This window comes from Paramormyrops kingsleyae, chromosome 4, assembly GCF_048594095.1.
Source record: "Paramormyrops kingsleyae isolate MSU_618 chromosome 4, PKINGS_0.4, whole genome shotgun sequence".
NCBI classification, from domain to species: Eukaryota; Metazoa; Chordata; class Actinopteri; order Osteoglossiformes; family Mormyridae; genus Paramormyrops; species Paramormyrops kingsleyae.
In genome coordinates, this window is record NC_132800.1 from 35,623,861 (window position 1) to 35,640,693 (window position 16,833).

Here is a 16,833-nt window from a genome sequence, read left to right on the forward strand (position 1 = left end):
ATGAAAATAAAATAACGTTAATGACAACCATGCGATGGACATGTATGGATGGATTTGGTAGAGGGAATAAACGCATCACAAAATGAAGCTCATCATTTAAATCCATTTAAAGACATGAATAAAATGGCTGTGGGACGTATTTGATTTCTAAATATCTGTATTATCGGCATGGCTGAGTAACACACGGGACACAGATGCAAGGCCATGGGAAAGAGGGTGGGGCCAAGCTTTTAAAGGGGCAGGCGAGGGTGCCGCAGCACCGTCACGGAGAGCAGGGAGAGCCGCGGCCGCGCGCGTGCAGCGAGGACATGCGTGGGGGTGAGGACAGAAACAGAGCTGAAAGAACGCAACGTCGCGTAAGCAATGCTGGACAGTTCTGGACACTCTCCTGGAAGCCCAATCCCCAGCTTCCCTCGTCTGCCGACATTGCCAGGGATCCGCTTGTTTCTCGCATCTCGGTTGCTACGGTTACGACACTCCAGGAAGGCGGAGCTTCTGGTTCTGTCACAGGACTCACAAACCCGGCGGCGCTAACGGCAATGGGGGCGGGGCCTTCGGCTTAGTGGCTACCACGCGTTAACACATGTCACTCCATTAGCTATTTGGAAGCAAGATACCACACATTCTCACTCACACAGACAGACAGACACACACACACACAAACAGAGTTATCTGGAATCATTTTTTTCACCAATCAGCTTCACTGACTCAAACTCCATCATGTCAATGGAACCCGGATCTCTGATTGTTTTACGTTGTTCATCAGCAACACGGCATCTCAAACTGACCTGAAATTCCCAGCAGCCAATGAACCACAACTATAATGAAATAAACACCACAAAATTCGAATAAAAATGTAAGATTTAGTGGTATAAGAACTCAGAGTAGGTGTCACACCAGCAAATAATATTGTCCATGAAGGTCTTCGCTCTCCTAGGTTACAGAACCAAAGCGACGGATGTGCTTTGCACACTCTGGCAAAGATGTCCTACTTTAATTAATGATTAATTTCATACTGACAAAATCAAAACAACAGAAAAATATTATAACTACGGATGCCATCTACAGAGGCTTCGTTAGCCTGGGAATGTCAATCAGCGTGGGGCGCAAAGGCCACCCCCCCCCCCCAAATCCAGGGCTTGGTAAACGGGCCACCTACCTGTTTCGCCCGTGGTCTTCCAGGGGAGAACTTCCTCTTGGAGATTGCGGGCTTCCCCATGCCGATTTTAGGCGTCATGGAGATGAAGGTGGTCGAAGGTATGGCATGCTCGAGCGGAGTGGGGGCGGTCTGGCTGGGAGGGGGCTCCGTGGGGGAGGCCTCCGCAGACGGTGGGGACAGAGCCAGCTTGGCGGGACTTCCCGATGCCGCCTCTGCTATGAACGGCCTCAAAGGCGTGTCCTCGGCAGGGGGGCTGAAATCGGAGCGGGCCGGCTCGCTGGCGGGAGCGCAGTCCGCCTCTGTGGGAGGACTGGGCTCGGCGCCAGGAGGGGCCTCGTCTGCGGACCCCGACGCTATCCGGACGCCAGTCTCCGGCGGTGGTGGCCCTTCGCCCCCGGAATCGGCCGCTTGGTCTATTCCAGACATTCTAGAATGTTCCGTGGGAGAGACCTCCATTGTTTCTTCCGCAATCGAGTTGGTCTCTTTGGTAGGAGAGTCCAGAGCCTTTTCGGCGGCCCCTGCCGTCTGCTCGGCCTCCTGGGGAGGGGAGCCCACGTCCTCGGGGGGACAATCCATGGGCTCCGCCGGCTCCGAGGCTCCCGTCGTGGTGTCGGGGCACTCGTCCTTGCGGGTCAACGAAGGGCTCGCTGCCGCCGGCTCCACGGAAACCACAGCCGACGCCGGTGACGTCGGGACCTCTGGGGCGTCGATCTCCGGGGCCAGTAGAACGGCTGAGGGAGGGAACGAGACGCAGCAGCGAGCGTCATCCACAATGAGACCCAGGCGACTTGCAAAAATGCTCATATCGGGAAACTGTGACCCCCGCAGCTCACCGTGACACATACCTGGGGGCTCCTCCTCCGGGTCTCCTCCACCCGCCGCCCCGTCCGCCGCACGCTCCTCCGCGGCCTCACCGCCAATATCTGCAGCTGGGGGAGGAATGTCGACAGAAAGCGCGGTCACATGATACTGCCAGTGAAGTAATTCAGCGCGGATGTGTAAATTAATTCGATTAATATATATTCAATAACCTGAATTAAAATTTATAGAAGTGGCAGGGTGTGTGTGAATTAAATGTAAATGGGGGAGAAGGAAAGGTCTGTTAGCGTGTTTCAGCAGGACGCTGCATTAGTGTGAGCCCCAGGCCGTGTGCAGAGGCCTGTCATGCACACCCGCGTTTAAAAGCGCAGTGACCGTGCTCAGGGACGGCCATCTTTAATTCATGAACCCCACTGCGCCCCCTCACCAGAAACTGCAAAGAAAAATCAACAACAACATATACATCTTCAGCGAAACTCTTCAAAAACCCCGTAACGGACGTGATGAATTAATTAACAATAACCAATAAGTCCCCCAGGTGAAGATAATTATCCGTTTCTCACAATAAACATTTCCTCCTCGCGCTAAATCCTTCCCTAAGGTGACTCAGACCACCATGCGCTGAGGCAGCTTGCAGCAGACGAACAAATCATTATTTTTCCGAATCACAGGTTCTAACATCCCTGTGACGTGTGCGTACTAACGCCTCCCACAGGTGAAAGTCAGAAGCTGTGTCTGACAGCCTTGTTGACTTAGGCTGAGAGGCCCACATACAGCTACGTGTTTGATTTTAGTCACAGGAAGCAGACCGGGCAGGCCTCCTTCGTGGGCAGGCCTCCACGAACCCTCTGTAAACGCTCAGCTCACACCCGGACCGCCACCACGGTGTCGGCGAGTAATTTTGCATCCTCTGTGATGGAGTCATGGGTGGGTGACCACGCTCCTGGAATTAATGGCAACCCCCTTTCTGGACTCCGAGGGTGGGGGTTAAATTCTGCTCCTCCTTCCCCCAGACTGCCTCCTGCTAGCTGTGATTTACCCCGCACGCCTGAGCGAGGTGTTACCATGGCGATGCAGGTCTCAAACGCCGCTGATCCTGGAGGGAGGATCTGATAAAAAAATAAAATAAACCCAGCCCCCCCCCCCACAGCTCGGGTACTCCTCCTGGAAAGCAAACGAGGGCCGACAAGGTGATAAATGTAATCCCGCAGAAGTAAAGGTCAAACGGCCACAGAGGCAGCTGAGTGCCCGTGTACGGTGGGTCCCCACTCTACCAGCTCAGGGACTCACTCTACCAGGCCTGCCACGCATTAATGTCCGTGGGCACGCTGCCCCCTCGATAACCTCATGCGAATCTCACATGAATAAAGCTGTTTCACTGCGTCTGCAAGTAACCTGAAAGACGGACTCAAACGAAAATAAGAAATTTTGATTCCAAGATGTGATAAATAATTGAGAGGGAGGGTGGGGGAGATGAACACGGGCGCCCCCGGTGGGGGCTGGCTTTCAGACGGACAGGGGCCGCATTTCGGCTTGTCGCAGTGCGAGTCTCTGTGAGATCGCGCCTGTGAGATTACATTACTGCCATTTCAGGCTGCAGGGCAAACATGAAGTCAGGCCCAGAGCTGGTACAGGCAGACCAGGCTGGCAAAGGACGGGCGCTCCGGCATCAGAAACGCCGGGTGCAAAATGACGATAGTAAACATCCAGTGCGGGGGTCGGTGCGGGGGCGGGGGTCCAGCAGGGTGCAGTCTGAATAGCTTCACGCCTCCCTCAAAGACCACGGCGGCTGCACTCAGACCCACGAAGAGGCAAAAAGAGCCGACATTCCGCTGAAGCTGAACGGAGCAGCTCTGCTCTTTTTTTTTTTTTTTGGGGGGGGGGGGTGGGGTCAGTTAACGAGCACAGACCCAACCCACCAGCCATGAGCTGTGTTTATCACAGCTACTCCGTGTTCAGTGACACGTGAACCTTCATTTATTCCAGTTAACTAAAGGATGTTCATGACCGTCCAGATGTAGGGGGTGATGGGAGAGTGTGGAGGCGGAGCACTGGGGTGGTGTTACCCAGAAGCCCCTGCGGTGCCCCAGGCCCATCCCTGCACCAGCTCCACATCCCCCCCCCCTCCACCTCATTTAGCACAATGGCTCAGCAGGATCTCAGTACATATGGATTTAGATGCAGCTACTTTCCACAGATGATCCTCCGTCTCCTGCGAGACACAGACCAGCCCTGTGTGTGCGTGTCTGTGTGTGCTGTTCAGTTCCCCCCACTCCCCATGGAAAAAAAAAAACACTCTGCAGAGGATTCGGCAAAAATGTAAGCCGGAGCCACCAAGATGAGATAAAACCCGAGGTGGCTGAAGCGGCTGCCTCAATCGACAGCGACAGAGTGAGGAGTGACGGCGGAGAGTGGCCCGAGGTCCCCGTGCTCAGTGGCCAGCAAACATCCGGATCTGTGAGTATCTTAGTGGTCGGGGCCGATCACACGGCCGGCCGGGGACCCGTTACTCTCTGATGCCCGAAGCCTGCTGCTCCTGGCCGTTTACCCGCGGAGCAGGAGGGGTGTCGGTCACTCCAGGGTGATCCGTCACGCCCGGAAAGTCGAAAACACCATGGGTGTGGGGGGAGATGGGCTATGCAGACTGAGGACACTGCCGAGTATGTAACGATCCTCTGGGCTAAACCGTGATCAGGTGGCCCAAGGAAGTGCGGCCTTACCGGATGCTGATGGCTGCCTGACACTCACTACCGAAGGCGATAACTTTCTGTCCCAGCATGCACTTTTGTGCAAGCCCTCGTGTGTGACATACGCATAACAGGGGTGGTGCGCAAGTCTCTAGCCAGAAAGAAATTTTGCAAGGGGTCGGGCAACACTACCGGCAGGCCCCCCCCTTTGTCGACCAGGGGGCTGAAGCAAATTTCGAGGGGGTTTCAAACCCTTAATTTTACTACTTCACAACATGCCTGGTGGAGTGTGATACAGTGGGTTAGGACTCTAAGGTCACCAGAGAGTCACCGGTTCTACTCCCAGGGTCGGGTGGACTAATGTTACTGTTGGACCCCTAAGCAAGACCCTTAACCCCCAGCTCCGGGGGACGCTGCACGCTGGCTGACCCTGTGCTGTGACCCCCAAGCAAGGCGGGTAGAAGAAAGGGTTAATAAAGTATCACTATTCTGTTCGGGTGTATGTGTGTGTGCATTTTGTGAAAGCAGGTGGAGAGTCTTGGACAGGCTCTATGCCCACCCCCCCAGCAGGAATGAAACAATACCGGGGGTCGCTAAACCATCTCCAAAATGCCCGGCTGGCCGTGGATCGATCTGTCGCCTCTGGGTGTGTTCAGGCCGAAGGACGCTAACGACAGGGATCACAGCGCCTGAAATCACTTCAAACAACAATGTCCGTTCCAGAGAGCAGCCCGGAGGAGCTTCAATTACTCAGAAGGAAGATGGATTTCTTCTCGTTTTTTTTCTCCCCTCCTTTTTGCACCATCTGGTTCTGGGTGCTCGAGAGACCTATTACTCCTCACGAGGCATTTCGGAAAACCGTCGGCGCTCCGGTCTGATCCACACGACCGTGAGACGCTCCTCGTCGTCAAAACAAACATGAACCTATCAAATGCCAGTTAAGCTGTCGATCTGATCCTCAATTAGGGCCCGATGAGCCGGGAGCCCTCCAGTGCTGGGGTAAAGCCGTCACCCCGTGCGGAGATCCCAGTAAGTCCACAGAAATATGGTACCTGTTACTGGGAGTCTGGGAGAAGCTGGAGTCAGATTTAATACTTCTGTCATTTCGGGAAGTGGATCCAAATTCGAGCCGGCATTTGATATTTCGGGGCTAAGCACTGTGAATAATCATTCTTCACACACGTCCTGGCGCCGGCCAAAAAGCTCTTAATTTGCAAAGCAGAAAATGAAATGCAGGCAGGGAAGGAGGATCCCGCGCCAGTGAAACCGCAGGAGTGTTTACAGCAAGCCGCGCGCGGACCCCTGCTAATTCTGGGAGTTTTCATCGCAATAAAAATTTCGAGGTTGGCACGGAGCGAAGACTCTCAGATTTCTCTCCAACCCCCACCCCCCCCTCCTTCACCAAAACCCCCTTTGCCCCGCCCCCCCCCCCACCCACCCCGACACGGTCAAACACTTTGATGGAACATTTGTTCGGATCCCCATTAAACAAAAAAATTTAAGAGAGAAATGACCACGAAAGTAATCGCAATCGCGGCCGACTTTGGCGATAGAGTGTTCCCCCCACCTTGCCAGGTGTGGGGGGGGGCACACAGAAAACCACCCAGCTGCAGTGAAAGAAGCCGCAGTGCCAATCAGGCCTGGCGTTTCATACACGGCCGTTTGGCTTCAGGCTTTCGCCCGCCATTGTATTCCGACTGCCATTCGTCTGCCGCAGATTAATTGGCCCTTGGGAAGGGGCCTGCTGGCGGAATCCAGCACGGCGGTGGCCTGTTTCAGTGCTGGTGTTATCTCGCGCCGCAAGCGGCCCGCGGGCTCCTTTCATCTGTATTTAATTTGCTGAGCAAACACGGGCCTTTCGGGCCAGACGGCGATAACGGCGGAACCGAGCCGAGCTGCGGCGAGTCCTGCCGGCAGACCCACCTGGCACTGGCTCCGTGACGCCGTGGGTCCCCTCCTCCGGGGCGCCATCCAGCTCTGCCTGCCTGCAGTCTGCGCAGACGTAGTCCTCCCTCTGCGGGGCGTCTGCGTCCCTCTCAGCCGGCTGCTCGCACTCCGGGTGGAGCCACCTAGAAGCGTAAGGGAAGGGTTACCCCCACCCGATGGCCACGACTCGGGGGAGGGGTAGTGGATTCTGCCCCATGGCCAGTAAATGCCGAAGCAGTCAGGAGAGACACACGCGGCAAAAGGGATAAAGACTTAAAAACAGCTACGCAACATGGGAATACAAAAGAAGAACAAAACACTGAAACTACATTTCATCCATCCATCCATCCATCCATCCATCAATCCGAACGGCTTTTCCTGATTAGGGGCTGGAGAATCTTCCCTGGACGGGATGCCAGTCCATCACAGGGCAGATACACACAAATGCTCACACGCAATCACATTCCACGGACGAATTTGGAGAGACCAATTCAATCTCCCTCGTTTCATCTTTATTAAAGGCTTAATGGGTATAATTAGAGCCCAGTTTATGGTGTGTCAGGTTATGCTGTCACACTGGATTCACCGTGATAATTCTACGGATCAGCCCGGAATCCCAGGATCCGGCCGAGGCCCGCGTCAGCCAGTCAAAACGAGCGGGTCACACACAGCGGATATCCCGGCTGAACAGTGGAACCAATGCTGTGTGTGCGCCGAGTGTCCCGGGAGATGTGGGACGTGGAGGGAGGGGGGAGGCGTAACCATGGCGACATAAACAACGCAGCGAGCCGAGTAATGGAAGAGGAGTGGAGGTGCGGAAAGCGCTGATGTGTCGCGGTTACGTAGCGCAGCGGGGCCGCGTACCTTCTGCAGAGGTGACAGGACAGCACGTCCTTGTGGAGCTCTGGGTTCCCAGCATTCCCGCAGACCAGGCAGCACCCCGTCGGGTCCTGCTGCTGGAAGCAGCTCTCACACAGCAGGCAGTTGTGGTGCCACTGCGCACTGCTCCTGGTGCCACACTGGATGCATACCCTGCAGTACTGGGGAGAGGAAGAAAGGGGGCGCCGTTAACCACATGCCCCAGCGCGAGCCGTTTCTCCCATCACCAGCAGTCCGGAATGCTCCGAAACAATCCAGCCCTGCCCTCAAACCTTGTACAGGAGTTGGAAGTCAACCATGTAGCGACATGACAGAAGGAGCCGTCTTGGCAGCTGCGGGGACTGACAACAGGCTACTGGAGTCACGCCAAGGTGGCCCCCACACACCACAGTGAATGGTCTGTCCCGCCTGAACTCTGGTCCCCTCCCCCCACTGGCGGTCGCAGTTAAAGCAGTCCGCGGATGGCTTAGAATGACTTAATTTGCTCTGGCAGCGGTGGTTGTTTTCCCAGGCGAAGCGCGCGGACAGGGATTGATTACAGGACGGCCCGGGGCGAGCTGCTAATCAGGGGCTCTAAACGGGGGCGGAGGCGGGGGCAGCCTTGACTCCACCCCCTCCCCCCCACCTCACACACACACACACACACACACACACACACACAGCCTGGAGCGCCACCCACCGCACCGCTGAGCCAACATCTCCATTCTCATCCCTCCGTTTTGGACCAGGCCGCCCCCTCGCTTCCCTGCTATTCTCTCTGCTCAGCTGGGGGGGGGAGGGGAGACGTGGGTGCGGGGGAAGGGGGGCGGGTGCTATCAGATAGACGGCGATGACTAGACGTGTGGTGCGAGCTCCATTAAAAAATAATCGTAAAAATATGAGAAGGAGCAATTTCATTACTGGGAAAATAGAAAAGCAGATACATCCATTCCTTTTGCCTGAGCCTGAGGACGCAGCGGCCCGTCGCTGGCACCCAGTACACCTATGAAGAAGTCAGCACTCACACGAGCCCCCCCCCCCCCCCACCCCGACCCTCCTGACCCGTTTGCTTCAGCTACAGCACCAGAGTACGCTGCAATTTCCGATAATGAGCGAGAGTGAGGAGGTGTTGTGAAAGAGAGGGACTCCCAGCCAGAGAAACAACAAAAGCAGTTACATCCCCCCCCCCCACCTGCTTTGCCGACCCGTACCTTACACCTCCACCCATTCGTGGGGATGGATTCCATCACAGGCTGCAGGCAGAAGGTGTGGTAGCCTTTGTCGCACATGTCACACACCAGCATCTTGCTGTCTTCTCCCGGGTTTCTGAAAGGAAGCCGATCTCAGATGGTTATCATTCGTTTAGCCGCTATGTGGGTGACTATTAATAATATCGCCACCTCCACGATGGGGCGAACCGGGCAGGGACGGCCACCGCGCTGCTCCAGCCTCTGCGCGGCAGATGCCTGTTTGAGGCTCCAGCCCCTATCGTGCCTCTCGGTTCGCGTGGGGGGCGGAGTGAGCCTAGGGTGACACCAAGCCGCAGCTTCCGGCTTGCCTGAGTCAGGTTCACGTGAAACTCTGGGGCACCGGAGTGAGGGGGGGGGGGCGCGGCTCAGCCAGGAAGCCGCAGGAGCGCCATGCTCTGCTGAGACGCTGAAACCTCACACCCACGGGCCGGCACTCTCAGAGCGTTCACTGGTTTCAGATCCCCTGCTGATGCAGGCTCACCTCTCGTTACCAGGGCAGCGTCTGAGCTTTGGGTTACGCCTCGATAAACAGGGCTAGGGCTGCCGGAGCACACTGTCACCCCTGCCCCCGCCCCCGCCGTTAGACCGGCTCCGCAGATGGGTCATGGCGCCCCGGTCGCCGGTCAGGCGGGACTCACTTGCATGTCTGGCACACCTTGCACTCAGGGCACTGCCAGCCGGCTCGCTTGAGCGGGGTGGGGGCCACGTCCAGGCACACGCCGTGGTAGTGCTGCCCACAGCTGGTGCAGAACAACTGGTCATGCAGATCGCCGGGGCTGTCACACACCGCGCAGTTGGCCTGCTCCTTGGCTGCGGGCAGTGGGGACAGACATGGGGACACGTGTCAAGGGACAGCGAGCTGCATCGTTTGTTCATGCTAACGCCCTGGTTTCACTGATTTGTGCCAACGCTAAATGCGAATGCTGACATTAACACTAATGCTTCTAATGTTTCTGAGGCCCTACTCAGAAAGTCACAGGTAGTGACTCAGGGTAGTGACTGCTTATGGCCAATGAATGATTTGAGTGGTGGTAAACACTAACGCTGGCTAACACTAATGCTGATGTGACAGATCAGTGCTATCACTAACCCTGATGGATCCATGCTAACGCTAATGCTAAAGCTGATTTGACAGGTCAGTGCTATCACTAACCGTGATGGATCCATGCTAACGCTAAAGCTGACTTGACAGATCAGTGCTATCACTAACCATGATGGATCCATGCTAACGCTAAAGCTGACTTGACAGATCAGTGCTATCACTAACCCTGATGGATCCATGCTAACGCTAAAGCTGACTTGACAGGTCAGTGCTATCGCTAACCATGATGGATCCATGCTAACGCTAAAGCTGACTTGACAGATCAGTGCTATCACTAACCATGGTGAATCCATGCTAACGCTAAAGCTGACTGGACAGTTCAGTGCTATCACTAACCCTGATGGATCCATACTAACGCTAAAGCTGACTTGACAGATCAGTGCTATCACTAACCATGATGGATCCATGCTAACGCTAAAGCTGGCTTGACAGATCAGCGCTATCACTAACCCAGATGGATCCATGCTAACGCTAAAGCTGACTTGACAGATCAGTGATATCACTAACCATGATGGATCCATGCTAACGCTAAAGCTGACTGGACAGTTCAGTGCTATCACTAACCATGATGGATCCATGCTAACGCTAAAGCTGACTTGACAGATCAGTGCTATCACTAACCATGATGGATCCATGCTAACGCTAAAGCTGACTTGACAGATCAGTGCTATCACTAACCATGATGGATCCATGCTAACGCTAAAGCTGACTTGACAGATCAGTGCTATCACTAACCCAGATGGATCCATGCTAACGCTAAAGCTGACTTGACAGATCAGCGCTATCACTAACCATGATGGATCCATGCTAACGCTAAAGCTGACTTGACAGATCAGCGCTATCACTAACCCAGATGGATCCATGCTAACGCTAAAGCTGACTTGACAGATCAGTGCTATCACTAACCATGATGGATCCATGCTAACGCTAAAGCTGACTTGACAGATCAGTGCTATCACTAACCCAGATGGATCCATGCTAACGCTAATACTGAAGCTGATTTGACAGATCAGTGATATCACCAGGGCTCTCGAATCTCACACACTGACAGTGCGACACACACCTTTGAACCAGTTCACGCGCTCACACGCCACACCTTGTGTTTCTCACGCCGAGAAGTGAAGGGATAACGCCCACCGAGGTGTCCCGTTATACAGAATCATTAGACGAGGCGCAGGCATACGGAGTTTCCCCCCCGAGTTCATAGCTGTACCGAGTTATACAGGGTTAACAGCCACCTACCAGCCAATTTGTTGTTTCCGGGTAAATTCCTAAATACGTAACGTGTGATCCCGCTGCAAGCACATTATTACATATAAACATACACACACGGAGTTCAGACAAGGTGGAAGTGGAAGAGCAAGACCGAATCAGTGTAGCAGGCAGGATTTCAAGCTTCCCGCCTTGACTGTGAGATACACTGACAGATCTCACTCCAAACAGGGCTATCACTAACCCTGACGGATCCATGCTAACGCTAGTGTCTAAGGTGATCTCACTTTTTAATGCTAACATTGCTAGAGGGCATGTTTCTCTCAAGGATATAAATATATTGCTAGCGAACAGGTGAACTGTCTTTAGGCAGATGTGCCATGAACTCAAGCTAACAACATGCAACTCTTCCGTTGCTGATGAAGTGAGGCGTCTGACTTACCGCGCTCGACGGCCTGCTGGATGTGCTCGGGGCACAGGAGGCTGTAGCTCCGGATGTCCTGGAAGGTTCCGGCGGCGGGGGCACACGGGTAATGGTACGAGCGTTGGCACGTCTTCTCACAGCACCTGACGGACGCTCCAAGGCGTTTACAGTACGCACAACGCTGCGGGAAGGGGGGGGGGGAGAGAGATCGGAGAAGAGCCATTATTATAAAAATGCAGAAATTTTTGGGAGATATGTGTATAGAGATATACTTATGTTATAACACACACACTGATCATATGGCTATCAACAGCACGGGAAGCTTAGACAGGCCCAGAGCGGAGAGCCTTCCTCATGGGGAGTTTTAAAACCCCTCCCACAAAGCATCCAGCTGACGGTCACCATCGGCAACGTGTCCGTCTGTGGATCGTCCGCGTCGTCAAGCCACCATCCAAACCACGTCGGCAACATAACTACTGACTCCATAAGAAGCTGACTCAAAGTCACCTCTGGAGACAGCTCTGTAAACAACTGGGCCGAGAGATGAGGCCGTTACTGCAATCCCTGCCAGAGCGCATGTCGCGGAAATAAAAAGACAAACAGCAACAAACAGGAACCAGATCAACACACAGCTCGTCTGACGGATGACACTCTGGGCCAACTCTGTTCACGCTTCATCTTCTTTTGTTTACTTTCAGGTCTGGACCAATCGATGGCACCATCTGGGGGCTAAGCCTGGTCTACCAATAAACTAGAGCACCTCTCACACACACACACACACACACACACACACACACACACACAAACACAAATGAAGCAGGGAACTGAACTTTAAGGCATCTACTTCCAAATCAAACAAGGAACCTGTCAACATACATCTCCAAGTTTGCGAGCTGGGCAGCTGTCCTTCACCCGCCCCAAGGCAGCATCCCTCGCACCCACAGCGCCCCCTACCTGCAGGCTGTCATCACACACCGACAAACATTATTGGGGTGAAGACGGCCAGGCGTCTCCTCACTTAGGACCAACCATCGCTATGGCAACAAGCAATGGGGCTTCTGCGCTCAGAGTCCCATACCTCCGGGAATGAGGAATTACACCGACTCTGTGAGAGTTTATATATCTGAGGTCATTAATTAATCTTCCTAGATGCAGCATTTAGTAAAGACCTAAAATAACCATTTATAGCAAAAACCCTCCTCTCTCACAAATCACTGTCCCAGCTCGGCCCTTTTTATTTCATCTGCTGATTCAGACCTTGGCAACAGATAAAGTCCTAATTAAAATTAAAGTTGAACAGCGTAGCAGTCGGTGGTATCTAATTAAAAATATCTAAAGATCACAGGACCCTGCTATGCCTCTGGTCGTCTGTCCCACCAAGGAACAACAATTCTTAATTAATCACAGTTAATTATCACAATGATATGGCAGTTTGTTTCCATTATAATCCTTTAGCAGAACTTATCTTTTTACCTAAGAACATCCGAAGTCCAATGCAGACAAAGGAACTATTTGCTGGTAGAGGAAATTCATGGTTCCTAATAAAACTATGGCAAATTTGTCCGTCCTATCCCCTCTAAAAACAGTGAACATCAGCTAACCGTTTGTCTGTCTCTCTCTCAGGCTGTCTCTATGTCTACCTCTCCATCTGTCCGTCTTCCTCTCCATCTGTCTTTCCATCTCTCTGCCTCTCCATCCGTCTTGTCTGCCTCTACATCTGTCTAGCTTTCCATGCCTGCCTCCGTCCTCACGTATGTCTTTCCGTCTGTCTTTCCATATGTCCGTCAGTGCTCGTTTGTCATTCCATTTGTCAGTCTCTGTCTGTCTGCTTTTCCGTCTGTCTGTTGGTAGCTGTCTATGTCTGTCTGACATTCCGTCCGTCTTTCCGGCTGTCTGTCTGCTGAGAGAAGCAGCAGGAGAGGCACACGAGGGCCCTGGGGCCCTCTGTCTCACCTGTGTGCTCCCTGAGTGGATGGCTCTCTCCACCTGGATCAGCGCCTGTCCCTCCCCCCGGCTGAAAACCTCTGACCACGACGCACAGCGCTGGTGAACGAGGCATCGCCCTGAAAAAGGGGGGGGGTGGGATATGGGAGAAAAGGTTCAGGAGTGAAGGCCACCTTGGTGCCATTGGTGGGGGGGGGGGGCGGGGCATGCTCTCACACAAGCCCCGCCCACCTGCTGAAGGACACGGCATCCCTCCTTTTTTAAAGCCATTTTTAAAAAGCTGCACACACCAGCCGGGAGGTTTGCTGAGGAAGCGACAGTCGTTTGTCGACACTCAGTGCTGTAAGTGTTGGGCGGGGGCTGAAAATAGTACGGCGAGAGAGGCTGGTTACACTAACGACGAGATAAGCGTGCATCCAAGCAGAGGTGCCGTGCGGGGGCCACACGGCCGGCGGCCTTGCGGTATGCTCGCCCGGCACACTCTTGGGCGACTCACCTGCCGGGTCGAAGAGCGACCGCGCGTCAGTGTCATCAGGGAGGCCCACCTGGCCCAGCTCGTCCCACAGCTTGCTGGGCGGCTCCTCTGCCGGCCGAGAGGGAGCAGTACTGGGAAGGAAGGAAGGGTCATCACTACTCAGAGATCAGTCTGTGAGCTCTGACACAGGGCACGGAGGAATCAGAGCTCACAGGGGCTTCTGCCAAATGTACCAGGTCAGCAGAAAACAAACCAGGAATGACTCGGCAGGCGCTAGGGAGACTGGGAGCCCTGGGAATGCTGCAAAGCCCACAAGGTATCACAGTCTCACATCCATACTCTTCCGAATAAAACAGAACACGATTCCCTGTCACGAGATCCTTGCAATGGTGAAGAATTCCCTAGAACATCTGCGAGTGACTGCAGACTATCCATCGGAAGACGACCGACATCAAGGAACGGCGGCGACCACGAGGCGGAGCGAACAGTGCGGTCTGTCACAGCACCACAGATGCGATCAGCCTTCCATTCATCCTCAGATCCCTCAGATTCTCCCCGCCTGATTCGCAAATCGTCACACGACCCGAGCGCCGGCATCAGCCACCGGGCCGGGGGAACTCTCTTCGTCTTTCAGTGCTTGCTGTATCTCTAGGCCGGCCAAACGGGTGGGACTGAAATGCAGCCCCCCCCCCCCCCCCAGCTGCGTCCGTGGGGCGTCCATAACAGCACCAGGTGATCGTCCGTCTCTGGGGAAGCCCCGGACCTCCTACAAAAGCCGCCCCCCACCTGCCATTAAGACGCATCGGTCAATTGAAGGCATTCAGCTTCGTATCCTGTGAACAATTTAATTGCGCACAGCGTCAGCTCGACGGGCCCAGCCGTACAGCACACTGCATCAGACACCTCTCTTTGTTTTTGTTTTCATTCCTCCACCCACCAACCTCCCCCCCCCCCAACACCTGGCGCTGGTCCAGCCCCGCTGACCAATCGCACGCCTCCAGCGCAGCAGCAATGTGCTGATTGGCCGCCTGCCAGCACCGTACTCCGTGCCCATTACATCACCGGACCCCCCTCGGGGGGGAGTCGATTGGCTGTGCTGAGCCAAAAGAAATGAGTGTGGGGCCCAAAAAGATGACGGAGCACCTCTGGGAGGGAGCCTCTCTTACAGCGCTCACGTGTCAATCGCGCGCCATCCAGGCCAATAACAATATTAAAAGCAAAAAATTGCTTTTCTTGACGAAACCAGTAACAGTTCGGCCATTTCAATAAATGTAAAAACAAAATAATAAATGACACAAACTACAAACTAGCTCCCAGTGTCAGAACATGAGTTTAGACATAAAATTCCTGCAAGTAAGAGCAATAAAAACCGAAAAACTACATAAAATTTTTATTACTCGATTAATGACCATTCTTGAGATGTAAAAAAAGAGAACGGCTATATTCACAGAAACCTCATCTCTAAACGTGACCCAACTCTAAGCTCCCGGTGTCCCCTCCCCCACAACGGGAGGTTTGGACTGTTCCATCAGAGATGCTATGGAATATACAGACTGGACTGTTCCACTCAGGAGCGGGGGGGGGGGGCACACACTGCTTCACATACGGGGAACGGGTATCATTTTCACCATCCCCGACAACAGTCCCCGTCTGCCCTCTGTCAAACTCCAGCACAATATGAAGACATAATTACCCCGGTCTGGCACTGAGCAGCTATTAACCGGCAAAAAAATAAAATAAAACCAGCACGCGCGGAATTATTTAATCAAACAAAAAGGCAAATTATTTTGGGCCCGGGGGTGGATGAGGCTAACCGGTTACACGGCATTACACAATACACGCCGGTGCTTCAGCAGAGAGCTGATTAGATCAGGGTGCTTAATTGCTTTCCTAGAAAACGAGGCTGTCTGGGTGAATTATATCGGACTCCCCCGCGCAGGTTACAGTGGTCCGTTCCATCTGTCAGGAGCTTCTGAGCAGGATCCCTGGCCCTTGATACCTTAAGGGTAATTCATAGATTAGCATCCTGCCCACTGCTGCTCTTTCAGTCTGAAGGCCTTTCACAGAGAACATCACGCTTACCTTGAAGGAGTCTGCTCCTGGTCTCGCTGCCCACCGCTCCCTCCGGGATCGGCCTGGGGAATCTGTCCCGGTTGCGGTCCAAACCACCTCAGCTCGCCCTGCCCCAGGAGGCTGCGTGCCCCACAGTGACACAAGGCGCACAGCTGCTCGCTGTAGGGGAATCAGCATCAGGCTCAGTGCCAGTTTAGCTCCCCCTAGTGGTGAGCCCATTCAAGCCTTCCGACAGAATTTTCATCTCGTTGGGGTTTTTTTTTTGGTCTGCTTAACTGATCTGTTAAATTGGATCCAATGCAGCAGCCATACTGTGACAGTAAAGGTCTACTAGCACGTAAAGCGGACCAAATCGGACCAATTAAGATAACTGATAAGCTCTGCTGGTCTCGGATGGCATTTCTCCCAGGGCTGAAGGGTTAACACCCCCATATATTTAACTGAAGATGAACTCAGTGCTTCACACGTCCACTTGCACACACACAGAGACACAAAAAAGCTATACCCGGGCTCTGGCATTCGCTCACCCCCCCCCCCCCCCCACATCATAATGCCGATTCATCTGCTTACGGTTAAGAAGATAAGAATGGGGGTGTCTGAGACCGCCGACCACACCAAATATACACAGTATCTTAGCAGCCCCAAAGCTCAGCTGCGCAGTAAATGAACCTTCCTGAATAAGTGCTGGATGTAATCAGCTGCCGACACGTGACGTCCCAGTGCAGATCATCCGGTGCTCTACTCCATGAGTCACTGCCAGTCATCCCCCCATCCCCCACCCCCCCCCACACAGTGGACGCAGTGGACCTCGGCCTCATGTTGCTGATGGGAGTTCAGCCCTCATGGACCCCCCCTTGCAATGCGCTTCAGGAAGTGGAGTAACGGAACAGTGTTAATTGTTCGA

General features: G+C 53.9%; 1 protein-coding gene across 11 annotated transcripts in view; it reads right to left on the reverse strand.

The window, feature by feature from the left end:
* LOC111845839 (histone-lysine N-methyltransferase 2C-like) overlaps positions 1-16,833 on the reverse strand; it is a 78,004-nt gene that overhangs the window by 42,084 nt on the left and 19,087 nt on the right. For 10 of the 11 annotated variants that reach the window (XM_072711232.1, XM_072711234.1, XM_072711233.1 and 7 more), the window contains exons 5-14: positions 15,939-16,088; positions 13,878-13,987; positions 13,391-13,500; positions 11,456-11,618; positions 9,338-9,509; positions 8,661-8,775; positions 7,456-7,631; positions 6,589-6,734; positions 1,993-2,088; positions 1,160-1,890 (exon numbers count right to left, since the gene is read on the reverse strand). In XM_072711232.1, the coding sequence (XP_072567333.1) occupies positions 1,160-1,890; positions 1,993-2,088; positions 6,589-6,734; positions 7,456-7,631; positions 8,661-8,775; positions 9,338-9,509; positions 11,456-11,618; positions 13,391-13,500; positions 13,878-13,987; positions 15,939-16,088 (1,969 nt within the window). The remainder of the gene's footprint in view (positions 1-1,159; positions 1,891-1,992; positions 2,089-6,588; positions 6,735-7,455; positions 7,632-8,660; positions 8,776-9,337; positions 9,510-11,455; positions 11,619-13,390; positions 13,501-13,877; positions 13,988-15,938; positions 16,089-16,833) is intronic. The other variant, XM_072711229.1, reaches the window with a different exon arrangement.